The 22,793-nt window shown below is 49.8% G+C and overlaps 1 protein-coding gene across 14 annotated transcripts in view; it reads right to left on the reverse strand.

The window, feature by feature from the left end:
* The window catches only part of ZNF618 (zinc finger protein 618), a 159,920-nt gene that overhangs the window by 126,596 nt on the left and 10,531 nt on the right, over positions 1-22,793 (reverse strand). For 13 of the 14 annotated variants that reach the window (XM_069873057.1, XM_069873056.1, XM_069873053.1 and 10 more), the window contains exon 1: positions 9,519-9,664. The exons of the other annotated variant lie outside the window; for it this stretch is intronic. In XM_069873057.1, the coding sequence (XP_069729158.1) occupies positions 9,519-9,662 (144 nt within the window). In that variant the 5' untranslated portion in view covers positions 9,663-9,664. Of the gene's footprint in view, positions 1-9,518; positions 9,665-22,793 lie in introns of those variants that run through there. 14 annotated transcript variants of the gene reach the window in all.

Consider the following 22,793-nt stretch of genomic DNA (forward strand, 5'->3'; position numbering starts at 1 on the left):
GCATCACCAAAACCTGGAGACAATAACAACGCAATCGCTGTGTTCGATGCAGGGGATGACATGGAGGGTCTTCATGGAGGAGGAGGGGAATAATTTATCTCACAGTTGCTCGGTAGCTGAAGAGATGCCTCGGCACCCAATCTTGAATCTTCCTACAAGACTAGGAAGGCATTTTGGGGGCTCATGCAGCAGGAGGCTCTGCAAAGGGATCTGAACAGGCTGGATCCACGGGCTGAGACCAATGGCATGAGGTTTATCAAGGCCAAATGCCGGGTCCTGCACATGGGGCACAACAACCCTATGCAGTGCTACAGACTAGGAGAAGTCTGGCTGGAAAGCTGCCTGGAGGAGAGGGACCTGGGGGTGTTGGTTGACAGATGACTGACCATGAGCCAGCAGTGTGCCCAGGTGGCCAAGAAGGCCAATGGCATCTTGGCTTGGACCAGGAACGGTGTGACCAGCGGGTCCAGGGAGGTTCTTCTCCCTCTGTACTCGGCACTGGTGAGACCGCTCCTCGAATCCTGTGTTCAGTTCTGGGCCCCTCACCACAAGAAGGATGTTGAGGCTCTGGAGCGAGTCCAGAGAAGAGCAACGAAGCTGGGGAAGGGGCTGGAGAACAGGCCTTACGAGGAGCGGCTGAGAGAGCTGGGGGTGTTTAGCCTGGAGAAGAGGAGGCTGAGGGGAGACCTCATTGCTCTCTCCAACTACCTGAAAGGAGGTTGTAGAGAGGCGGGTGCTGGCCTCTTTGCCCAAGTGACAGGGGACAGGACAAGAGGGAATGGCCTCAAGCTCCACCAGGGGAGGTTCAGGCTGGACATTAGGAAAAACTTTTTCACAGAAAGGGTCATTGGGCACTGGAACAGGCTGCCCAGGGAGGGGGTTGAGTCACCTTCCCTGGAGGTGTTTAAGGCACGGGTGGATGAGGTGCTGAGGGACATGGTTTAGTGTTTGATAGGAATGGTTGGACTCAATGATCCAGTGGGTCTCTTCCAACCTGGTTATTCTATGATTCTATTCTATTCTATAAATGTATTAAGAAAAGAAACAGGAAGCTGCCCCTGACAAGGCATGGGAGCATCCCATGAAGTCCATTACGGACTGCTAAGTTTGGGAAAAATCTGGACTTTTCATCAGAGAAAAAGGTCAGCCTTTCTTACGGGATTGCAGCCATCTGAGTGGCCTTTTGAGCTACAATCTTGAAATTAGGAATAATTCATTCATTACAGACTGCTGATTACGAGGGGGGGAGGTAGAAACAGAAATTTGACATTTCTTTCCAGTTCACCAAAAGGTCAGCCTGCTGATTTACAAAATTTATATGAATCTTAACTCTGAGCCTGTCACACCAGGCATGAGGCATCCAATTTGGGGAAATTAAGGTCACTTAAGGTCTCTACTTGCATTTATCATTTTGAATGCACAAAGTTTGCAAAGGTAAAAGCAACACTGAGCAAGCAAACAGCCAAAGTCACCCAACCTGGGGTCAGCCGCCAATTTTAAAGCACTGAAATGCATTTCTGTTTAAGAGAATCCAGGCTTCTAGGCTCTTCTTGCTGCACATCAACCGTCATTGCTCCATGAAACTGAGACAAAGTAAAGTTTGGAGTTGAACCATCTCCCAAGAAAGACTCAATAGTCCTCAAGTCATACAGCCACATGTTTGGGCTCTCTCCAGCACCAGGCACGAATGCCACCAGCTCTGCTGGCCACCATATGCCAGCTCAGCTTCTGGAGGCCACAGGATGATGGAATCATGGAGGTTGGAAAAAACCTCTAAGCTCGTCCAGTCCAACCATCAGCCCAACCCCACCGTGCCTGCTAAACCCTCTACCCAAGTGCCACAGCCACATGGTTTTTGAGCCTCTCCAGGCACGGAGACTCCACCACTGCCCCGGGCAGCCTCTGCCAGAGCTTCACCACTCTTTCAGTGAATAACTTTTTCCCAATATCCAATCTAAATCTCCCCCAGCACAACTTGAAGCCATTCCCTCTCCTCCCATCACTTATTACTTGGGAGAAGACTCCAGCACCCACCTCACCACAACCTCCTTTCCAGGAGCTGTAGAAAGCAATAAGATCCTCTATTCTAACCACTTAAAAACACTGAGAGACAAGGAGGAGGCAGCAGCATGGGAGTCATCTTGAGCAGCTGGCGCAGAGGAAGGCATGTTTCAGAACTGACTCAAAGGCCACCAGGAGGAAGGTGGGAGGTGTCTTCCATCAACATGGAAAATACTGGAAAGATGCAAAGCACGAAGCAGTCCTAAGAGGCATTGCTGGAGCTCAAACAGCCATCGTGATGGCCCAAACAGAGCGCCATCACCCCACATTGCCACACAGGAGAGAGAAGCTCAAGCAATCCTTCCCAAAATCCCCAGTGACCGACATGCTGAGACTTACAAGTCCTTTCTGTTGTAACTAAGCCATCTGTGGAGATGTAGAGCTCTGCAACGCCCACCTTGAGCAACTGTGGGATCCCTATGAGAAGCATGATGCTCTTCCCATCCCTCCCAAGGCAGCTCTGCTTGGGCAGCTCTCCATCAAAGGGTAAAGAAAAGCATCCTCATGCTGACATAGAGCAGCAACAAACATGGAGTAATCCTGGCACTCATACCCCTGCTGGAGTCAACAGATCAGACCAACCCCACATCTGCAGCCATCCTGGCCAGGGGAGGATCCCCATTCAGGAATGAAGTCACAGCCAAGACCATACTCTTGGCTGTTCCAAACCCACCCCATTCACAGCAGCCAGTTCTAACCTCAATTCTTCTTTTTTTAATGGAAAAAGAGTTGTATTTTATTTAATTTCTCATAAAGGTGCACTCCCAACACATCAAATGAGCTCTCTGCAGGCTCACCAGTAGACGGCCGCTCTGGTTGACATAGTCCCTCCTTGCAAACACAACCCGTGCACTCAGGGTGCTTCTGCTCCATGACTTTCCCTACAGCACACCTGATGCTATTGGCATCTTCTAGCAGGAATGATTAAGGAAACCATCGTGAAGGGGGCCTACAAGAAAGCTGGGGAGGGACTGTTTACAAAGGCTTGTAGTGACGGGACGAGGGGCAATGGGTATAAACTGGAGAGGGGCAGATTTGGACAAGGAGGAATTTCTTCACAATGAGGGTGGGGAGGTCCTGGAACAGGTTGCCCAGGGCAGCTGTGGCTGCTCCATCCCTGGAGGTGTTCAAGGCCAGGTTGGATGGGGCTTGGGCAGCCTGATGCAGTGGGAGGTGTCCCTGCCCATGGCAGGGGGGTTGGAACTGGATGATCTTCAAGGTCCCTTCCAACCCAAACTATTCTATGATTCTACGACATCCTGGGAATTTCATGCTCCCACTGTAACCTCTGCCCATCCAACCTTTGTCCTGTGTCCCTGTATTGATGTTGTGAGTAGATTTAAATTTTCTAACTTCTTACCTACAGAAAGTCGGATTTTCTACTTTCCCAACAGTTCAATGCTCAGTTTTGTATTAAGAATTGGCCTCAGTACAACCAGATTTTAAAATCAATCGTTCCTTTTTAAACTATTTGAAAATACTAGTGCCTCTTTGTATTCCAGTCCTTCAGGGGAAAAAAAAAACAAAAATCAACCCAAGCCAATCCACAATCAGACATTTGCCTTTTTTCTCCTTTTTAATTTAGTAACTTGTGAATTCATGCATTGACCCAGCCGAACAAAGGGCAAAGCCTGTTAAATTCCAGCACCCAGGAGATATTGGGTTACTCATTCACGGCCTTCTGCAGTTTAAAAAAGAGATAAAAATGAGGCTCAGGGAGGAGGGGAGGCAGATTTGGAAACGATCCTTTTAAATTAACAACCAAAAAGGGGGAAAGGGGAAACGGGGAAGAGATCAGCTGCTTCCTGTGCCACAATGGGGAGATGGAGTCGGAAAAGACCTCTAAGCTCACCCAATCCAACCATCAGCCCATCCCCACCATGCCAACTGAACCATGTTCCCAAGTACCACAGTCACATGCTTTTTGGACCCCTCTGAGGATGGAGACACCACCACCGCCCTGGGCAGCCTCTGCCAGGGCTTCACCACTCTCTCCATACAGACATTTTTCCTAACATCCAATCCAAATTTCTCCTGGTGCTACTTGAGGCCATTTCAACACATCCATCGCTTGTTATTTGGGAGAAGAGCTCAGCACACACCTCACCACAACCTCCTTTCCAAGAGCTGCAGAGTGTGATGAGGCCCCCGCTCAACCTCCTCCTCTCCAGACTAAACAGCCCCAGGGCCCTCAGCCTCTCCCAGAACCCCTGCGCTCCAGACCCTTCCCCAGCTCCACTCCCTCCTCTGGATGCTCTCGAGCCCCTCAGCATCTTCGAAGGCAACAGAAGCAGTGAGAGCAATGAACATTAGGTAACAGCAGAGATGTAAGAGGCAGGGGACAGGAGAAACAGAAAGTTTCTATGATTTTCTTCATGAAGCCTCTTTGGAAGGTTTCCCTTCAGCAGGGAAGCACCCAGCAGTGACAGGAATTTGGGAAACAACCACAGTCCTGGCCATGGGTCAGAGGCGACCAAGTGGGCACCGTGGGGTTGTGGGGCTGAGGTGGCAGCGGGCAGGGAGGGCTGCCCACCAAGAGGAAAAAATCAACCTGAAATTCCCCTACCTTCCCTTCCTCACGTCCCTGAACATCACATTTCATTGAATTCAAAAGCATTCTGGAATTTTACTTCTTTAGGAAAGACTGAATAAGCGTGTAATTAAATTAATTACAGAAGCGCTGCTCTGCATCCTAGTACAGGAACAGCAGTGAATCAACCAAACGGATTCAAAATCACTTCCCAAATGCTTTCCAGTCAAATAAAACTTCCAGAAGAGTTTCAAACCAGAAACATCTAACCTTTCAACCAGCCTCCTTCACCCGTCCAGGGATGCTCATAAAGGGCACAACCTGATCCAGAGCATTTCCCTTCCTAAATAAACACAGCAGCCGCTCGGAGCTGGACGCCTCCTCTCCCTGCCTGCATCCTGGGACGGAGATTCACTGCACATCCCCATTAACGACCCCTCTGTGCAAGGAGAGAGGAAAAATCCCTCTGTGAGCTCCCTATTAAAGGGTGCGCTCTAAGCGCATGCACACAGCGAGGAAGGCTGCCCGATTCCCACTGGGAAAGGTGCCACCAGCCCCGTGGTTGCTGTCAGCGTCCCCTCACCTATCCCAGCACCAGCAGCACCAGAGCCGAGACTCAGACGGCTCATAGGAGGGTTGTGCTGGTCACACATTGAGAAAGACCTTGGTCATCAGGACAGAGTATCATTCCCTTCATGGGAATGCTGGGGGACATCTGAGATCAGAGGAGCCTCCATCCACTACGGGAGAACAGGAGAGCACAACCAGAGGCGGATTAGCTACAGATGACAAGAGCTGCATCCCAGCCCTGGCAAACACGAGACCACAAGCAGCAACGCAACCACAGATGCAGGCATCCGCTCTTCCAAGAAAATAGGAATAGCCTCGCGCTGCCTCACCTGCACAGCTGGGGGCACGGCTGCCTTTCTGTTAATGCTTAATGCAAAGGTGGTTTTGCATACCACCACGTCCGCCGAGCACGTCTGGATGGTTGCCGGTGGCTCAGGAGGTAGCAGGAACATCGTGGTGCAATGAAGACCCTTCTGCCTTCAGCTCCTCCACATCTCGGGGCTGAAGCCCAGGCACGGTCACAGCTGCACGCACAACTGCTGCAGGAAAACACAGTGCAACTGCGCAGAGCAGAAAATGCTAAAACCCAGGTGACTTTGCTCAAATTATGTGAAGTAAGCTCTTCCACCAGCACTGCTGCTTCCAGGAAGGTGTCCATCAACAGCTTAAGCAGCTTCTGCTAGCCAAAGCTGGCTTCCGTTCCCTGCCCTATGGGAGATGATGCCTCAAACCCTACCCAAGAGTTGCTGAAGGTGGGAAAAGTCAAACAGACAACACCTGCAGGGCTGTACTCCTGCCCAACAGGTCCTCCAGGAGTGGGACGCCAACATCACCTCTTGCTTGCTCAAAGAGAAACACGTCATAACAGAATCCAAATAAGATCTCTCGAACCTGCGCTATTCTGCAGAGCAACCACCTCTGAAGGCTGCAAATAGAGCTTGCTGACCCAAGCTGGGATGAGCCGAAACAAACATATCAATGCGGTCTTCTCCAGTCTCCTGGGACTGCAGGAAGGGCCAATCTTGTCCCTAGAAAAACTTACTAGCCAATGAAGCAGCTGCCAGCGTGTGTGGCCACGTGTGCTACCTGATCTACAAAATCTGCTCTCATCGAGCCCAGAAACCACCAAGAGCTCCATGAGGGGATGAGCTCCAACACCTTGCACAGACCTTCCCACACCCCAACCCTGACTCAGTGGCAGAGCCTCCAGCGTCCCCCAGCACATGCACAGATGCTCCTTTTTTGGCTGGTGGCAACATGGGTGCCCAGCAGGCACCGAGCATCTCCCACGCCACCACCACTGCAGATGGAGACCATGCTCACCACACAGACTTTGATCCCCTGACAGCATTTCTAATTATCATATAAAAAGGTGTGAGATGCTCCCTTCCCACACAGGGATGGCTGCTGGCTGTCGGCTGTCACTGATGCCTACAACTTAGCGACTTAAGTATGTACTCCTAGATCTTAGGAAGAAATGTTTTGCTGTGAGGGTGGGGAAGCCCTGGCCCAGGTTGCCCAGAGCAGGGGTGGCTGCCCCATCCCTGGAGGGGTTCAAGGCCAGGTTGGATGGGGCTTGGAGCCCCTGATCCAGTGGGAGGCGTCCCTGCTCATGGCAGGGGTGGGACTGGATGGGCTTTGAGATCTCTTCCAACTCACACCATTCCATGATTCTATGATTTTTCAGTTTAGCTCAAAAGAATCCCAGTAACAGGGTGAAATCTTAGTGTGAATTTAAGCAGTGCAATGTCTCAGAGAACCATCAGACACGATCCTTCAGGTCCCATACAGTGGGGTATCCATGTGTAACTCTGGCCACCAGCATCTTATAGGAAAAAAACCCTAAAATATAGAAGTAGCGAGTGACTTATTTCAAAACTGAGGAGGCAAAAGACTCTTTACACCCATCTCCAGTTCTTGGGGATTAGCAGTCTCCCCCCTCATGGTACAGCCAGGCTTATGGGGAGAGTGTTAGGGAGGTCCTGACACTGCAAGGCAGGCTGAGAGAAACACCGTAATGAATTCTCACTGTAACAGAAAACCCAGCTGGTTCATTCACCTCCATTCCTGTGGGATCCACAGCAAACAGAGCTGAGTTTGCTCAGAAATGAGTTTGATTCCTGGTGGAATTAGGTGTTGCCCTCCGTTGATGCTCTCCTGACAAAGAGGTTTTGCACAAAGAAGCACAGCAACTTGGGAAAATTGCCACATTTCCCCACTTCTGGGATTTTATCCTGTTTCCTGAGGTTCGGTGTTGACCAAAAGCACACACCAGCCTCCTCCAAAGTCAGGAACAGAAGGGTGATTTCATCTCATTTCTTGTATCCAACCTTTTATACATCCTGGCAAACTGTGGCTTGGGAATCCACTGCAAATTTGGGAAGAAAAGAGAGAGAGAGAAATACTCTAACACCAGGGCTGCCCAGAGCACCCCTCGTTTCCTAGCCCCTTGGAGGACAGATCAAACCACGGGGCATGATGGTCTCCGTCATCCCACAGATTCCAAATTAGTGGGTGACAGCCCAGGAGCTCAGCATGAGCCACTGCTCTTATCCCTGTACCCAACAGCTCTGCTCTGGGGGAATCAAACTGGACGGTGCAATCTGAAGGGACCTGTTCAGGAACCACGTCTGTAATCAAGTGCAACCACTCAAAGCCATTGTCCAAGGGGTGCAGCGGGGCTGCAAGACGTCTAGAGAGGATGAGGGCTGGAAAGGGCAATAGGAATAAGCCTGAGGGGTTCCACGTGCCTTTCTGAAGTCTTCTGAAAGAAGGATGGAATGAGGTGGATGCTGGTCTCTTCCCACAAGTAACAACTGATAATAGCATGAGAGGAAATGGCCTCAAGTTGTACCAGGGGAGGTTCAGACTGGATATTAGGAAATAGTACTTCACCAAAAAGATTCTCAGGCACTGGACCAGGATGCCCAGGGCAGTGCTGGAGTCACCAACCCTGGAGGTGTTTGAAAGCCAGGTGAATGTGGTACTTAGGGGCATGGTTTACTGGACAAGTTGGCAGTGCTGGGTTTATAGTTGGACTCCATGATCTTAAACGTCTTTTCCAACCTGACTGATTCTGTGATTCCACCCTGGAGCAGCAAAGGAGCTTGGGACAAGACCTGGCACGTCAATGACTGCAGGGAGCAGGAAAACATTGCAACACAGATACTTTTATCTGCCACCTGCTAAAACAAAGTCGTCCATTTAAATTCATCTTAAGAGTAAGATCCATCAGCTCCTCGGAAAACAAGGACTCCAGTGGCCACTGCATGGTTACAACTGACTGCAGCAGCGCACCAAGCTCTGCAGTGAAAATAAATTGAGGCAACAAATCGAGGTAACGTGGTAAAAATCCAGCTGAGTCCAAGCAGCAGCTGGAAGGGTGACTGAGTGGCTTGGAGATGTTTTTGTCCCAGAACTCTATGGCGTGACGGGAACTCACCCAGGGTCCAAGTCCGGTGGAGGTGGGGTATGGCAGGATGGCACCATGACCCAGCGTCTGCTCCAGGGCTCAGAAACCAAGGTCCTGCTCCTGCCCGAGGCTCTGGCACCCCCAGGAAGGGTTTATTCTTCAACCAGAGTAGAAACTGCGTGACTCTATGGTGCTCAGCTCCACGAGACCCAACCTCAGCCAGCACCCTGAGGAGCTGACTGAACACAAGCTGACGAGCCGCTGCTAACAAGTCACACCAGAAAACAGCGTCAGACACCCAACATCCCGCAGAGGGATGACAACTCCAGATTCAGTGCCGAGCCAGAACCACACCATGTCCTAAAGCCCTTTGCTCTGGTCTGTGGCCACGGCAACTGGGACAGGCTGCAGGCAGGGCTACCAGCCCCAGATGCCAGCAGGCACTGGCAGGAGCGCAGGGAGACAGCGAGTCCAAGGACACCGAGCCTGCCCGAGAAGCAGGTAAATAAGACACAAGGTGTTGCCCTTCGCTGAACGACGCTGCAGCCACACCCCCACCAAAATCACAGCAACCCCATGTGCTGCGTTACAGAAGGTTCAACCACATCCACGCAACCTGCTGACCACACAGAAGGAAACTTCTCCCTTCGCATCTGCAACACTGCTGAACTTCAATCCTCCCTTTATTTTTAACGCCACAATCCTCAGCCCCTTAGACTACATGGGAGGTGACCCCTTGTGTGGTTGAAGTGGTCTAGAAGTACCGAATACGGTGCCTTCCTCCTCCTCCCCATCCTCCTCCTCTCCCTGTGCCAGTTCCTACTCATTGCACCCCTCCAGAAGCCAATTTCCCTCCAGCCTGGCAAAAAGCCCTGCTCTTTCCTCCCCCTCCAGAGCTTTGTTTCTAACGTGCTTTTCCTGGGTTTGGGAGATAAATCAACTCACAGAAGGCTCCAGCGAACACCAGCCCACGGGATCTGCAGCAGAAGAGCATGGACAGAAGGCACAGGACCAGCACCTCCATCTTTTGGCAACAGCGCACTCTTGGCTGGACTCCCTACCCCATCTTGCAGGCTCCACTTGCCACATACTCCTCCCTTCTTCGGGATGACTCGCAGTGTCATTAACATCCGACAAACGAGGGCTGAGGGAGCTCACACCTCCTCGAGTTATTGGGTAACGCGCCGGTCTGCCTTCAGACTGCACTTGGAAACTACTCCTCGTAAAAAGCACGTAGCTGTTTTTAAAGGAAATCCTGGATGCTCTGAATGGGAACGCAGCAGGTACATCAAGCCAACAAGAAAACGGGTTGAATCTGGAAGGCTGACACCACGGCGCTTTGCCGCTCGAGCAGCAGCAGCCAAGCAGGGAACGAGGCTGGAGCGCCAGCCAAAGCCACGGTCCCGCCAACGGATGCCAAAAGACACACAAGTGTAGCCAGAAGCATGGCAGAGGGATCTCCAGAGGCCACATCAGCTGCTCACTAGAGGTCAGGAATCACTCATGCAGCACGGCGCGGGGCTGATGGCTGGAACAGTGATCCTCACGCCAAGCGATGCACGGGACTGTGGGTGTAGTCAGGCTTCTGCTTGATGGTGTAAAGAGTTAACACAACGAGCTCAATGGACGGAGAATTTTATCCAGCCTTTAAAGGCTCCCACCAATCCTTTCGTGGAAGAACTGGTGAAGAAAAAGGATTAATCGCTGGAAGTGGAAAGAACAGAAATTCTTATTTTGAGGAATAACATTTCACTGCAAATGCAGCAACGGGCATGGATCAAAACCCGCAAGACTTCAAAGTAAGTGTCCCTGAAGGACAGGGCCATTGGAAAATATCTCTCCAACAGAACAGAGGAGAGACAGTACAGTTCACGGAGAGCACCTTAGGTGACACCTTGGACATGAGGCTGGGTATTTCAATGTCCTCTCAGATCCAAACACCAGCTGCAAGGTCTTCTCACCTTCTATCCAAGCAAGCTACCAATCCTGAGTGTGCACCACATGAAGCCACTCAGAGGAGCCAGCAGGAGAGCGGGTTCTCTGCTGCAGGCACTCTCACAAGCAATATGTTCACTTTCCTCTCCACAGCGGGCTGTGATCCACAACAGCAGCGGTGCCAGCTCCAGCCTTGGTGCAGTATCCACATCTCATCAGCAAAACATTCCCTCCATCAGGATCTCCCACTTTCATCTCTTCTTTCTCTGGGCTGATGGCTCCAGGACTCCCATAGCCCTCCCTTTCTTTTCCAGTACAACAAAACTTCCTTTGCCAATGATCACATCTGATTTACAAAGGCTTCTCCTCAAGATCTACATTACTTTTGCACAAATATCTCATGAATACTGGCTTTTTACTTTAATTTCACTTTTCTCCCCTTGAGTCAAATTACCACTTTCCTCTCATCATTACTTGGTTGAATGAAATATAAAGTTGAAGGATATCAGACCAGGGGAAAAGCAGAAAGCAGAGCACATTGGCAGATGTGGCATACCCTGGTCTTGCTTTAATGCCCATGCAGCCTAAAAGACACCCTGCTCTCATTAGCACTTAATGCAGGTGAAAATAAAGGAGTTTTATATTAAAACAGTGTGGGCATATGGAACTCAGCCACTCGGACCTGTTGGGACTTGCCCAGTATCAGTGCTAAGCTCTTTCTCTACATGAGGAGCTCTTTCACTCTGAAGACTGTAACTTCTTATCTGAGCTAGTAACATCTGATATGAAACCTCTCAAACCCCACTTAAAAACTTAACCATTCGACACTTAGGACATGTATCCATTCCATTAGAAACATAACAGCTTCAAGAATACCATCCTGCTGCTTCAAGAATACCACAGAACTGCTTATCTGGTTACATCCCAGCCTCAAAGTGGGAACGCAGGACTCTCCCACCCCACAGCTCACCTGTGCCAAAGAAGGACCTTGCTGTTTCACTGCCTGCAAAGAAAGGAAGGGTTACGTGCAAGGGAACAACAACCAGGAGGCCCAAGGGCCAATCTGGGATGATGAGATGCAGCAGGGGTTGTGTGGAGAGCAGCATCACCACCGCGCACAGCTGGGCGCCTCGTTCCAGCAGACCAAACTGGCAAATCTAAGCCAAACACAAGCAGGGTGGCGAGGCTGAAACGCTCACTGTCAATGCTCTAATTTTTTAAGGGATGAGCCTTAATCTACAAACAATAGATCTGGTCACATTCCCGACAAGGCGAATTCCACTCTCCAGTCAAGAAGTGACGGCAGCCGTCCAGCGCGCGCTGACATGGAAACCCAGCCTGGTGGCGAGGCAGAACCCGTGCAACCACAGCACCCCGGGGAGCGCAACCCGAGAGCTGCACGCTGCAGCTGCCGGGAAGGCTGCCCGTTTCCTCCCAGAGTTGTTGAAATGCATCTTACGGTGGCGGCTGCGTGAAAAGCAGGAACTCAGTCCCCGGGCTCCAGAAACGCCTTTGAGCAGCCAGCAGGAGGGTATGGACCCCATGGGAGGTGTCTATCACTGTGACAGCTTATCCAGCTCATTAACACCAGGAATCCACCCTCAGAAACACAAAAAACTTATCAAGATCAGTTCATTCAACCATGACCAGGGGTGAATCAAGCACAGCATCGCCATCCAGTCAAGAGAGGGGATTGTCTCTCTCCACTCCGCACTGGCGCGGCCCCACCTTGAGCACTGGATGGAGCTTTGGGTGCTACAGGATAAAAAAGGGTCTAAAGTTACTGGAGAGTGTCCAGAGGAGGGCATGGTGAAGGGTTTAGAAGGAAAGCCATATGAGGACAGGCTGGAGTCAATGTGTCTGTTCAATCTTGAAAAGAGAAGACTGAGGGGAGACCTCATCACACTCTATAGCTTCCTGACAAGGGGAGGAGGAGCAGGCACTGAGCTCTTCTCTCTGACTATCAATGACAGGACCAGAGGGAATGGCAGGAAGATGCACCAGGGGAGGGTTAGGTTGGACGTGAGGAAAAGGTTCTTCATACAAAGGACGGTGGAGCACTGGAACAGCTCCCAGGGAAGCAGTCATGGTGCCAAGCCTAACGATATTCCAGAAGCGTTTGGACAATGCACTCAGACACATGGGGTGAATGTTGGGCACAGGAGTTGGATTTGATGGTCCTCGTGGGTCCCTTCTAACCCAGGATATTCTATGACTACAAACCAGGGCAAGCGGCAACGAGGAGCCTGCAGAGCCACCCACCCCTGCCCCAGCCACCAGGAGAATCTCCAGCAGTCCCAGCCTGTTCAAGTCAACCCATTTTCTAAACGAAGCACTAACCACGGTGTGATATCAAGACAGAAGACAGCTTTTAATTACACGTACAAAGGAGTTCGTAACACCCCAGCTCTACTGCAAGGGCAGCTTGCTGAGAAAAGCAACTTTGATCAAAGCTCCCAGGCCCCTTCTGCAGACCATTAAAGAGAAAATCCAGCGCACTTATCACATAACTGCATGAATTGTCCCCAGGCTTTTATACACAAGACTCATGAACTTCAGGCCAGAATGCATTTTGTTTGTGGAATTACCTTTTTTTTTTTGTTTTTCTGATCTATGTTTCTTGGAGCTTAAAGGAGGAGGATTTTGTAGGTGAAGCATGCAACAAAATGGTTATTTTTACCAGGCACGTCCACCTCTAGGTGACAAACTTTGTGGGTTTGTGCAGAATATTTATATAGACACACTCACATGCTATATACAAATATATGCACATATACACATACACGTATCTATACATATTTACCCGACAGGCAGGAAGGTGATAAGAAAAAAGCCAATCCCCCAAGCCTGTCAGCGGCAGGAGGTCAGCTCAGCAGGCGAGGGCACAACACGGCATTTCTGTCGTGCAACGAGAAGACTTCAAGGTTCTTGGTGAGAAGAAAACTTCAACCACCTCTTAGTTTAAAAATTATATCTGCACAAAATGAACATGACCAAGGGTTTTGTTGATCCTGGAGGTCCCAGCATGCGAGACAACTGGCTCCTGGACATAGGTATGCCCTGCACCTACCAGAGACTGAAACACCCACCAGAGGCACAGAACACGCTTCAGAAGCACTGAACACCTACCAGAGGTATAAAACACCCACCAGCGGCATTGAACTCCAATTGGAAGCATTGAACACTCACCAGAGGCACCGAACAGCTCATTTACAAACACATTATCCCACATCTCTCATCCCCAGTTGCTATCATCATCTCCAGTGGACAAGTCCCCTCTGCCAGCTCCTGCTTGCTCTGACTCTAACTAAAGAACCCTTTGAAGTCCAAATACTCTCAGCGATTAGATCTTCTTTATTTCTTTTTTGCCTTCCTAATTATCCTTTTAACTGCCTTCTGCTTATTTTAACAGATCTTCCTATCCTCCTCCTTCCCAGACTGTTTATACTCCTAAAAAGCCGGCTGCTCCCCGCTCCACACACTGTTTACATCTGCTCTCCACCACCTCAGCTCTGCTGCTGCTTTTTGCCTGATTTCAGAGTTAACCAGGGGAAATCTCCTCTCTGATCTCTACAGCAGTTTGTAAATACCTGCTATTTTTTCTACAATGCATTTCCCTTGTATCTGGGCGAGGGAACTAAGTCTCCACTAGACCACAAAGCACAGAGAAAAATCCATACTCTCTAATATTGCTCTTGGCGCTCTTCTCTCCACTGCCTTCCCTATCGCTTTTGCATTAAGAATATTAAGTAGATTATTAATGACTGCGTCCCATGTGTTCCCTAACTACGTTATTCATTATCATTCCCTGCCTGAAAAAGTAAACAAATAGCCTTTGTGCTCCATGTTAGAGCAGATTGCCCATGGATTTCATCAGCTCTATCTCCACTGGAGGGAAAATACAGTGGCAGGGAGGAAAAGTCAGTGGCAGGTCCTTTGGCTTCACACAAGGGGTCCGTGTGCGCGTGCAATGGTCCAGCAGGGGAGGTCTTCACAGAATCACAGAATGCCAGGTTGGAAGAGACCTCAAGGATCATCTGGTCCAACCTTCTTAGGTGATGTACAGTTTAAATGAGATGGTCCAGAGCCCCATCAAGCTGAGCCCTGAAAGTGTTCTGTGCAGAGGAATCTACCACTTCCCTGGGGAGATTATGTAGTGAGAGGATGAGAGGTAATGGCTTTAAATTGGAAGGGAGAAGATCTAGATGAGACATTACGAAGAAATGCTTCATGATGAGGGTGGGGAGACCCTGGCCCAGGTTGCCCAGAGCAGGGGTGGCTGCCCCATTCCTGGAGGTGTTCCAGGCCAGGTTCGATGGGGCTTTGAGCCCCTGATACAGTGGGAGGTGTTCCTGCCCATGGCAGGAGGGTGGAACTGGATGGGCTTTAAGGACCCTTCAACCCAAACCATTCTATGATTCTATGATTATTCCAGTGTCTCACCATTCTCACAGTGAAAAATTTTCTTCAGGAAGCCAATCGGAATCTCCCCAGGCACAATTTATCCCCACTACCCCTTGTCTTTCCCAAATGACTCCTTGTAAAACAGAAGCCTCCACCCTCTTGGTAGACACCTTTTATCTACCAGTATATGGTAAGAAGATCTCCCCTAACCCTTCTCCTCTCAAGGCTGAACAAACCCAGCTCTCTCAGCCTTACTTCATGTGGAAGGTTTTCCAGCCCTCTGATCACCTCAGTGGCCCTTCTCTGGGCCCTCTCCAGCCTGGCCGCATCTTTTTTATACAACAGGGACCAAAACTGGACACGGTACTCCGGATGCACCTGACAAGTGCCGAGTAGAGTAGGATGACGACATCTTTACCTCTCCTGGTGATGCCCTCTTTGATGCACCCAGTGTTCTGTTGGCCTTATTAGCTCCTGCAGCACAGTTCTCGCTCATGTTGAGTCTGTTGCCCACCAAGATCCCCAGGTCCTTCTCCACAGAGCTGCTCTCCACCAAGGTGGCACCCAGTCTAAGCTGCACACCAGGGTTATATGTTCCCAGTTGCAAAAGCATGTGAGAGTAATTTCAGGTCCATTCAGCAGGAGTAAGAGCGTATTAAAGGGAACCTTGCTCAATATTTTCTCTGTTCCTTATAGTCCTTCTTCAATCATCTGATGCTGGACACTGGGAACAGGACACCAAAGAGAGACTGAAAGCAGAATCTCTTGTCTAAGCCAGAGAACAGCCATTCTTTACCACCTAACAGCGATTGCCCCGTCTAAATGCTACATTCTGCCAACAAACTCCGAAACAGATTCCATAGATGCAGGGAAGAAGCAGCAGTGGGGAGATACACAGCATCCACAGCCTCCCTTCACAGTTGTTCTAATAGCCAACCTCCCCTGCTGTTCGAAATTTCCACCTCCTTACAAATATTTTTTGCGTCTTCATTTTGTCATCAGAATGTTTGGATCCAGCTTCCAGGTATTGTTACTCGCTACGCAGTTTGCTAAAACGAAGGGCTCTGGTGCCTGTTTTTATTTTAATCGCACAGAGAACTGGCTACACGCAGATAAAAATCAACAACTGAGGGGGATTCAGACTCTTATTGCCAGGAAGAGTCCCCCAAAATCCCAAGCAGAGCCCCAGATGCTTAGGAACAAATACCAACGAGAGTTTCCTCTGACTCCTAAATTGCTTCACTCTGCTCACACGCTCTGGGTCTTCTCCAACTTTTCAACATCTCTTGAAGGAATGAGAGAACTGAAACTAGGGATTTTTTATTGAAGGACAGGCAACCCAAGAAGCCAGAAAGACTGCTTCCACACAGCTCTCTCGCATTGTGTACCCATGGTTGGCATCGCCCCATTCCCACAGACCCAATGCCATTGCTTACGCCACAGTAACGATCCCTTTCCCACCACAAAGGTTTGGCATCTCCATGCCTCCTCTGGTCTCCCTATCTCAAAAGCTCTCTCCTCCTACTCTCACTTCCGGATGCACAGATCCTACCATTCACCGTATCAAAGTTTATCTGAGAGAGACTAACCAACAACGGAAATCATGGAATCACAGAATCATGGAATGGTTTGGGTTGGAAGCAACCTCAAAGCCCATCCAGTCCCACCTCCTGCCGTGGGCTGGGACACCTCCCACTGGATCAGGGGCTCCAAGCCCCATCCAACCTGGCCTTGAACCCCTCCAGGGATGGGGCAGCCACCCCTGCTCTGGGCAACCTGGGCCAGGGCCTCCCCACCCTCACAGCAAAACATTTCCTCCCAAAATCTCATCTCAATCCCCCCTCCTTCAGCTCAAAACCATTCCTCCTCATTCTGTACCTTCACACTCCAATCAGGAGCCCCTCCCCAGCTTTTCAGGAGCCTCCTTCAGGACTGGAAACTGCTCTAAGGTCTTCCTGGAGCCTTCTCTTCTCCAGGCTGAAAAACCCAACTCTCTCAGCCTGTCCTCATATGTTCAGCTCCCTCTGAAGAGCTACACTCCATCAGTACCACATTTCCACCAACCCCCCAGGCACCTGCAAACACAACAGCCAGCCCCAGTGCTGTGGAGTTGGTCCCAGATGCATGTGGTGAGCACCAGCACTGCTGGCCATCCCAGACCCCACTCACATCCACCTGCACATCAGCGGGATGCTAGCAGAGCAGCATTTGGTGACACCAACACATTTCACCAGCTTGGAAAACAACACATTCCCCATCACATCTGCTGAAGAACAACTGCAACTTGATATTTCCCCTTCCTCCTCCCCTGCGCTTTGTCCATCCTCAGCCCCAGACGTATGTCAGGATAAGATGGTACAACAGCATCATTCACTTGTTTTTCTGTAATGTTCTCACTATACCCAAACAGCAGAGGAGGTGAAAAAAAGACAGATACCAACAACCAGATCCCAATGGAGCCCCCAGTGAACATCTCCTAGAGAACGCTCCCACCTCGCAGCCTCTGCTCAGCACCCGCCCTGGTTTGCGCTGGACCTGGCACCTCTCAGTATATCACACCTCTTCCTTACAAACAGGGAACAGCAATATTTATTAAACATGTCTAGTTTTTCTGCTTTATTATGCATTTTCCCTCCTCGCTGTGATCAGTCTACGCAAACCATTATTAGAATTTCTTTTGTTCCAAACACAAACACTGTTCTTGCACTGACAGTCACTGATTTTTTCCCTGGCGTTTTTAACTTCCTTTATCAATTTTCTGCACTTGATAACTTCTAACTCAAGGACAACTGTCAGCTCTACCTTTCATTATTCCCCTTTTTTCTCTTTATTTTTAATTCTCACCAGTGCAGCTCAACCCGCAGCTGCAGGAGGGCAGCCAGCAGTGTGGAGCAAGGAGAGGGGAGCCCAGGGTCCTGCATGACACAAGCTGCATCCTTGTTCTGGAGCAACTTTAAGCCCAAACTGTGGTTCTCACTGCGTAGCAGCGAGGATCCTTTGCTAAAAAACACCCGCTTATGAGAGGCAGCTGAGCAACCTGAGGCTGTTTAGTCTGGAGAAGAGGAGGCTGAGGGGAGGCCTCATCACTCTGCAGCTCTGGGAAAGGAGGTTGTGGGGAGGTGGGTGCTGGGCTCTGCTCCCAAGCGACAGGCAATAGGACAAGAGGAAATGGCCTCAAGTTGCACCATCGGAGGTTCAGACGAGACATCAGGAAAAATTTCTTCACGAAAAGGGCTCTCGGGTGCTGGTCGAGGCTGCCCAAGGCAGTGGTGGAGTCACCATCTCTGGACGTGTTTAAAAGACAGGCAGACGAGGTGCTCAGGGATATGATTTAGTAGTGGTCAGGTACGGTTGGGCTTGATGTTCTCAAAGGTCTTTTCCAACAAAGTGATTTTACGATTCTATGACGCAGCAGACAACAGATTCTGAAGAAGTAAAACCACATGATGCCTTTCCATGAAGTCGAGGTCCCACCCGCACAGCCAGGCAGGTTGAAGGATGCAAGGTGTAGTCTGAGGAGGTTTTATGCCATAGGAAATTAAGCCCCTACAGGAAAGCCAGATGCCATCAAAAACAAAATGAAAACAGCTGCCAGCATATAAAGGTCTATTTAAACTAAAGCCTGGGAAAATCAAACACAGGAAGGAGAACATACAGTTCAGGTGAAGCATTTTCTATTGGTCATAAATGTACTTTATCTCTGAAAAACATCATAAAAATTCCAGCAGGAAACAAAGACTCAAGGTATTACAGACTATATCCACACTACGTCGGGATGATGGAGTTGTACTGGCAGAGAAGCAAAGTGCAGCCCAATAAATTTGATCTTTATGCCAATAGGGAGCAGAGAACCTTTCTGGACCAGAAACTCAACAGAGAACAGCTACAGCATCAGTGAGCAGAGAAGGATGCTCAAAATGCCAAGGAATACCAGAAAGGCTGCCAAAGCTCTAAACACAATTTCAATCACAGGAGAATTCAGCTGATCCCACAGAGATCTGCCGGTGTGGAAGCAGGCTGGATGCAGATGTGATGCTGAAGGCCCCTGCACACTGCGGAACGCAGCTCTGCCAGAGCTCTGCTCTGCTCTCATGGCCAAGGAGCCTCAGCACAAGCAGGAGGGAAGCAGGCACTGCCAGGGCTGGAGGTCGGGTGTCCATGCAGCCCTCAGCCCATGGGGTTCAGCTCCTGTCCGCCTGGGGTTGGTCACACAGAGGGGACACACGAGATGGCCACCAAACCCAGCCCAGCCTGCAGCCAGAACACAAAAGTCTTCAGAACGCAAAGCCACACAAAAAAAACATTCTGCTAAAGCTTAACTAAGTAAAAGGCTGCTCAAACTCAGAGCAGAGTGTTCCTGGAGCAGCCAAAGGGCTTGCAGGTGAGGTGGTGAAATTGGAAGAGATGGTTATCACTTCCCAAAGCGGGCTGGTTACAGAGAACAGCAGACTTTAGCAGCAGTTAAAAAAGGCCTTTTAGAAACAAAAAAACCACCCTTGGAAAGAAATCAAAATTAATAGAATGTAAACTCAAGGAAGCTACACTGACAGCCTGCAAAGCCAACCCAGGTCAATAAAACCTCATTTAAAGAAAACCAAACACACAAGCACCAAAGTCTGCCAGATTCTGGTATACAACAAGCACAGAAAATAAAACCACAGTACAAAAACTCAGCTTCTTTGCACCAGTTTTCACTGTGAGAGGGCTCGGCAATTCCCCTCCTGCACCCTGCCCTCCTCGGGATAAGCTGGGCTTCCACCCCAGGGTCACCAGAAGAAGATGCAGAGCTGCCCAGCAAAATTAACACCAAACAAAATCTGCAGACCCAGGAAATCATAGAAGCATAGAATAACCAGGTTGGAAGAGACCCACTGGATCATCGAGTCCAACCATTCCATCCAACTGTCTGAAGGTAATTAAGCCATTTAAATTACCTGGCTAATGTAGAATCCCTGGCAGCAGTCTCAGTACCTAAGCACAGGTGCAATTCTGCTGGTTCAGAAGAATCATAGAATCACCAGGTTGGAAAAGACCCATCAGATCATTGAGTCCAACCATCCCCATCAATCACTAAACCATGTCCCTCTGCACCTCATCCACCCATCCCTTAAACAGGGAAGGTGACTCAACCACCTCCCTGGGCAGCCTCTGCCAGTGCCCAATGACCCTTTCTGTGAAAAATTTTTTCCTAATGTCTAGCCTGAATTTCCCCTGGTGGAGCTTCAGGCCATTCCCTCTCGTCCTGTCCCCTGTCACTTGGGAGAAGAGCCCAGCTCCCTCCTCTCTACAACCTCCTTTCAGGGAGTTGTAGACAGCAATGAGGTCTCCCCTCAGCCTCCTCTTCTCCAGAAGATCCAAGGAGCTACAAACTTGGACTGCATGATCTAAGAGTTCTTTTCCAACCTTAACGATTCTATGTCATAGCAGAAAATCAGTAGAAACAGTAATTAAAAAAAAAAAAAGAAAAAACAACCACTATTGACAAAGATAAAAAGGAATTGCCAAGAGCCAACGCAGCTTCCATGGATGGTCACCACCCACTCAGCTCTTGGCAAAGGTCAGCTTGCAAGCGGAGAAGGGTGAGTGAGCCGTGTAGCATGCCTGGCTTTCCAGAAAAGCCTTACAGATGTTTCCCTCTCACACCAAGCACGCTCCTAACACTTCCCTATGCACAGGATGAAGTAAGAAGTCATCTCATTGATTAGCAACTGATTAAAAGATGGAAAACAGAGGGCAGAAGTAGTTTGTTATCAAAGTGGGGTCCTGCACACATCTGCTCTGTGCACCAAAGGAGAGCTGGAGAAAGGAAGACACCAGGGGAAAGATGGCAGAATCAGGGTATCCCAACTGGACACCAGAGCTCACACGGAGAATTGAGGCCACTTCTCCAGCAGGCGTTTGACGGGAGCCAGCAAGGCAACAACTGACGATGAGTAAAGAAGCAGAAAACGGAGCTGCATCCACAGCGTCATGCATGGCTCTGGTGATTCCACCTCAACACCCACTGCAGTCATAGAACGGGCAAGAAGGAAGCAAAGGAGGGCAACAAGGGTGACCCAGTGGGAGAAACTCCCACGGTGCGGACAGGGCGCAGAGGAACAGCCCCAAGAAGCAGCAAGCAAGGACAGGGAGAGGGGCACACTAGACAGCTGGCTGTTGCTTCCACAGCACAAAGCCAAACCCCACCAGCAAGGGAAAGCAAATATTTTTCACGGTCCTATTTGCCTAAATAAATTGCAGACACTGCAATTATCCAAATCATCACCTCGGTAACGCCAGGCTACTGAAAATCCACAGAACGAGGGGGTGCAGTGCATCCTGGGGACAAGAATAGAATCACAGAATCATAAAGGTTGGAAAAGACCTCTAAGCTCATCCAGTCCAACTGTCAGCCCAACCCCACTGTGCCCACTAAACCCTGTCCCCGAGTGCCACAGCCACACGTTTTTTGAGCCCCTCCAGGGATGGAGACTCCGCCACTGCCCTGTGCAGCCTCTGCAGGTCTTCACCACTCTGCCAGTCAAGAAATTTTTCCCAATATCCAATCTAAAGGTCCCCTGGTGAGACACCAGGATACAAGATACCAGGAGCCTCCAAATGGAGGGCAGAGCACTCTCATGCAGATGTGCGAATGAAACTGTGGGACACTCTACCTGCCAGGGTGGAAAATATTGCTGCTATTAGTAAACAACGTGTTCAGTACCTGGAGTTAAACAGGGGATGGGTGTTCTTGACCTGCAGAGCTTGCCGGGGAGGCTGCAGGCTCCCAGGAAAACCAAGAACAGCCTGCAATGCTGTTTTCTTCTTCTCATTTACGTTGCCAGTTACCACTCAGCATCTGGCAATGGAGAAACAGGAACCAAAGCTGCTGAGGGCTTCAGCACCTCGTATGAAAACACATCTCCACAAGGGAAATGGCACCAAAACATCGAGAGAGGGGACCCAAGGACCACAGAGATGATCTGAGGGCTGTCCCATACGAGGACAGGCTGAGAAAGTTGGGGTTGTTCAGCCTGGAGAAGAGAAGGCTCCAGGGAGACCTTACAGCAGTTTCCAGCCCTGAAAGGGGCTCCAGGAAATCTGAGGAGGAGCTCTTGATCAGGGAGTGCAGGAAAAGGATAAGAGGGAATGGTTTTAAACTAAGGGAGGGGAGACTGAGATGAGATCTCGGGGAGAAATGTTTTGCTGTGAGGGTGGGGAGGCCCTGGCCCAAGTTGGCCAAGGAAGCAGTGGAGGCACAACCCCTGGAAATATTCAAGGTCACGCTGGATGGGGCTTTAAGCAACCTAATCCAGTGGAAGGTGTCCCTATTCCTGCAGGGGGGTTGTTAAACTGGATGACCTGTAAACGTCCCTTCCAACCCAAAGTATTCTATGATTCCATAACCTCCGGCAGGGACAGTATGAGCTCGCACAAAGGGTCTGGAGCTGCAGCTTGGAGCACAATTCCCTCTGCCTTGAAACAGAGAGAGAGGGCAACGTGGAAGATTGAGAGAAAATACTGGAGGATGGATTCACCAAGGTGTCCAAGAGGGGGAAAAAAGGTTGTGATCCAACATCCAAACTTCCTCATGTAGAATTATTAACAGATCTGACACGGAAACCTGTACTGGAGCCGGCACATTTGCTGGGTCCTCAGCTCCGCTGGGGGATGCTCTTCGAGTCAGCTCGGAAACCCCTCAACAGCCTCCGGAATGAAAGAACAGCCCCAAATTCTTCGAGTTTACAGCTCGCCGCGATGTCTGCTCGGAAAAATCTAACAAAAATAACTGGGGGAAAAAAGTTTTGAAGTTGCAATGTCCCAAAAAAACTGTTTCTGCAGTTTGCTTTTGAAAAATTTCCTACTGCTTTTTTGGGTTTGTGGGATCATTAAAATAGCTGA

Source organism: Phaenicophaeus curvirostris, chromosome 20 (assembly GCF_032191515.1).
Source record: "Phaenicophaeus curvirostris isolate KB17595 chromosome 20, BPBGC_Pcur_1.0, whole genome shotgun sequence".
NCBI classification, from domain to species: Eukaryota; Metazoa; Chordata; class Aves; order Cuculiformes; family Cuculidae; genus Phaenicophaeus; species Phaenicophaeus curvirostris.